This window comes from Phaenicophaeus curvirostris, chromosome 34 (assembly GCF_032191515.1).
Source record: "Phaenicophaeus curvirostris isolate KB17595 chromosome 34, BPBGC_Pcur_1.0, whole genome shotgun sequence".
NCBI classification, from domain to species: Eukaryota; Metazoa; Chordata; class Aves; order Cuculiformes; family Cuculidae; genus Phaenicophaeus; species Phaenicophaeus curvirostris.
In genome coordinates, this window is record NC_091425.1 from 1743417 (window position 1) to 1747281 (window position 3865).

Genomic DNA, 3865 nt, shown 5'->3' on the forward strand with positions numbered 1-3865 from the left:
TCTTCCAACCTGGTTATTCTATGATTTTATGAGCCAGCAGTGGCCCAGGTGGCCCAGAAGGCCAATGGCATCTTGGCTTGGATCAGACATGGCGTGACCAGCAGGTCCAGGGAGGTTCTTCGCCTTCTGGACTCAGCACTGGTGAGACCGCTCCTCGAATCCTGGGGTCAGTTCTGGGCCCCTCACCACAAGAAGGATGTTGAGGCTCTGGAGCGAGTCCAGAGAAGAGCAACAAAGCTGGTGAGGGGGCTGGAGAACAGGCCTGATGAGGAACGGCTGAGAGAGCTGGGGGTGTTTAGCCTGGAGAAGAGGAGGCTGAGGGGAGACCTCATTGCTCTCTATAACTCCCTGAAAGGAGGTTGTAGAGAGGAGGGAGCTGGGCTCTTCTCCCAAGTGACAGGGGACAGGACAAGAGGGAATGGCCTCGGGCTCCTCCAGGGGAGGTTCAGGATGGACATCAGGCAAAAATGTTTCCCAGAAAGGGTCATTGGGCAGTGGCAGAGGCTGCCCAGGGAGGGGGTTGAGTCACATTTCCTGGAGGAGTTTAAGGGACGGGTGGACGAGATGCTGAGGGGTCTGATTTAGTGACTGATGGGAATGGTTGGACTTGATGATGCAGTGGGTCCTTTCCAACCTGGTGATTCTATGATTCTATGAAATACAGAGAGCATGGGTTGCTGTTTACTCAGTTACTTGGTTACAAATGGAAAGAAGAGAGTGAATTAAAAAGGTGATGAGAATGTAAACTTAAAAAAACCCAACACCACCATCAATAAAATAAGGCAGTGTGCACCTTTAGTGAGTCACATGATAACTGCAGTGAAGCAGAAGTTCAGCAGTTCATTGCTTCAGTGTAAAATCCAGTTATCAGCTTCCACGTTGCATCCTTGAGCTGCTGGTTCCTCCAGCTGTAGATGAGGGGGTTCACTGCTGGAGGAACCACGGAGTAGACAAATGACACCACCAGGTCGAAGGATGGGGAGATCGAAGAGGGCTTCAGGTCAGTGAAAGTGCCCGTGCTGATAAACAGGGAGACCACAGCCAGGTGAGGGAGGCACGTGGAGAAGGTTTTGTGCCGTCCCTGCTCTGAGGGCATCCTCAGCACAGCCCTGAAGATCTGCACATAGGACACCACAATGAAAACAAAACAGCCAAAGACTATTAAGATACTGACCACAAGAAGCCAAGCTTCCCTGAGGTAGGAGTGTGAGCAGGAGAGCTTGAGGATCTGGGGGATTTCACAGAAGAACTGGTCCACAGCATTGCCCTGGCACAGGGGCAGGGAAAATGTACTGGCCGTGTGCAGCAGAGCAGAGAGAAACCCAGCACCCCAGGCAGCTGCTGCCATGTGGACACAAGCTCTGGTGCCCAGGAGGGTCCCGTAGTGCAGGGGTTTGCAGATGGCAACGTAGCGGTCATAGGACATGACTGTGAGAAGAGAAACCTCTGCTGAAATGAAGAAGTCAAACAGAAAGAATCGGGCAACACATCCTTCATATGAGATTTCTCTGGTATCCCAGAGGGAATTGGCCATGGATTTGGGGACAGTGGTGGAGATGGAGCCCATGTCGAGGAGGGCGAGGTTGAGGAGGAAGAAGTACCTGGGGGTGTGGAGGTGGTGGTCCCAGGCGATGGTGATGATGATGAGGCCGTTTCCCAGGAGGGCAGCCAGGTAGATGCCCAGGAAGAGCCAGAAGTGCAAGAGCTGCAGCTCCCGTGAGTCTGCGAATGGCAGGAGGAGGAACTGGGTGATGGAACTGCTGTTGGACATCTGCTGCATCTAGGCATTGGGCACTGTTGAGGGAGGAAAGGACAGTGACAAGTTAAGGGAGCCTTCTCTAAGCCAAATGAAAGTAATTTCTCATTACCCCCTTCCCCCTACCCCCGCCTCCATCAGCGCCTCTGCTGCACTCAGAGAGATAAGAGGGAGTCCTGCGAGGTGAGAGCATTGTCTGGCTCAGTGCAGAGGGAGGGGAACTGCTCTGTCCTTGCTCTTGTTCCCAGCTGCCCTGGGCTTGCACGTTTCTGAGATCGAGGGGAATCACACTCCCGTGTTACCCTCAAACCACTCAATGTCCACCTCACACCACTCAATGTCTCACCCTTTCCTAAGGTCTCAGCACCCACTTTCATCCTAGGACACACACAGCTCATTCACACGCCCAACAGCATTTTGTGTCTCATACCATCTCTGTGCTTCTCTGAAGGGCATCTCTGTAACACAGGATGTAAACTCTCCCTCCCAGAACCTTTCTGGCTTTAGTTTCTCCTCATTCCCTGATCCTATCCCTGCTGCCTGGAGGTTTTCCTCCAGTGATGTGTTTCCCTGTCGCACGTTTTTTCCCTGCTCACAAACCCCATCCCAGCCCCTTGGCACTCCCCTACACAAACCTGCCTGTTTGCAGGGCACTGCCTGGGCACGTGGTCCTGTTTGGAGGCTCCAGAGGGAAGAACAACTTGGTGGGGCCAGCAGAGGTGATGCTGGTCCATAGGCAGAGGAGGGGCTCAAGGTGGTTTGGGAGACTCCTATCCCAAATCCCTTCCTTGTCCTTTCCACTGAACAGTCCATTCAGTTTTTCTAAGGTGATTTGGAATGGTCCTGATCGACGCAGCAACCTCTGGACAGCAAAAAACGCTCTCCTGCAGGAGGTGCCTCTTGCACCCACAGCTTCTCCCTGCAGCAAAATTGTCCTGCACCCAGACTTACCATGTCAAGGACTGTGAAGATTTCTCCTCCAGTCAGCCCTCAGTCATCCTCCTGACCACCTTTAAGCTCCCTCTGCCTTGCTGGTCTCTCCATGAGAAACCCTGGGAGTTCCCTTCTCCCTGCTGTCTTTGCAGAGGAGCTGCTCCTCGCCAGAGCTCGCTCTTTGTAGCTCTGTCCACTTGCCCTGAGCTCCCTCAGTCCCAGGAGCCCAGCCCAGCTCAGCAGCAGAGGAGCAGCCCAGGGCATTTTAATGACCCCTCTGGTGGGTTGGATGCTGAGTCCATGAATCTCACACCCTGAGAGGAAGTAGAACAAACCTTTCAAGAAGTAAAACTCACATTCAAGCTCCAAGGTTTCTTGTAGTGTTAATGGGTCCCACTGAGGGCACTGCTGAGAAAGCATCTCCAGGGCCCAGTTAGAGCAGAAAACTGGAGGCAGTGATGAAAAGCAAGGTAAAGGTGTCTCTAACGCTGAGTCAGCCTGGATGTGTTTCATTAATCCAAAGGACCAAGCCCTGACCCCATTAACCAAGTGGATAAGCCCTGACCCCCAGACCCTGGGAAGGGAGATCCTGTCCCTCTCTCATTCCTTAGGACTCTTCCTGAGCAGTGGGATGTGAGAACGGGCAATGCCAAGGGTAGGACTTTGGAAAAACACTTGCATGGCTCCTGGGTGGGGGTTAGGAGGCTGTGAGAACCTGGTGCTGTAAGAGTGAGGTGTTTCCTCCTCCACAGTGCAGTGAGTGCAAGTAGTGATTTGGCATCCGTCCAGCAAGCATCAATTAGCAAGCATCCATCATTGAACAGCATCCTTTTGAAGAACAAGAAAGATGATCAAAATCTGTGCTTGGAGTAGAAAGCTCTTCAGTTCCATATCAAAAGGAGCTGAATTTGTGGTGACAAAAGTCTGATAAAGACCTGACAGCGAAGAGCTTTGTCAGTACCGTTTTGGGCTGATACATTTTTGCAAGGAAAGGAATTCAACTTGGTGGAGAAGAAATTAAATATTGACGAAACCAATGTGCTCTTTACGGAGATGGGGGAGAGGGTGAGGGCCTCCTCAGAAACTCAGATACAAACTTAAATCCTCTCTGGAACCCTCACTTGAACCGAAACCCAAACGCTGACTAACCCACAACTGGCCCTGACCCTACCCCAT

At 52.2% G+C, this 3865-nt stretch overlaps 1 protein-coding gene across 1 annotated transcript; it reads right to left on the reverse strand.

Annotated features, from left to right (window-relative positions):
* Nucleotides 1–832: 832 nt before the first annotated feature.
* On the reverse strand, nucleotides 833–1846 carry LOC138732644 (olfactory receptor 14A16-like). Its single transcript, XM_069879285.1, has one exon. It carries the CDS (start codon nucleotides 1778–1780, stop codon nucleotides 833–835), a length of 948 nt encoding a protein of 315 aa, XP_069735386.1. The 5' UTR covers nucleotides 1781–1846.
* Nucleotides 1847–3865: the final 2019 nt, after the last annotated feature.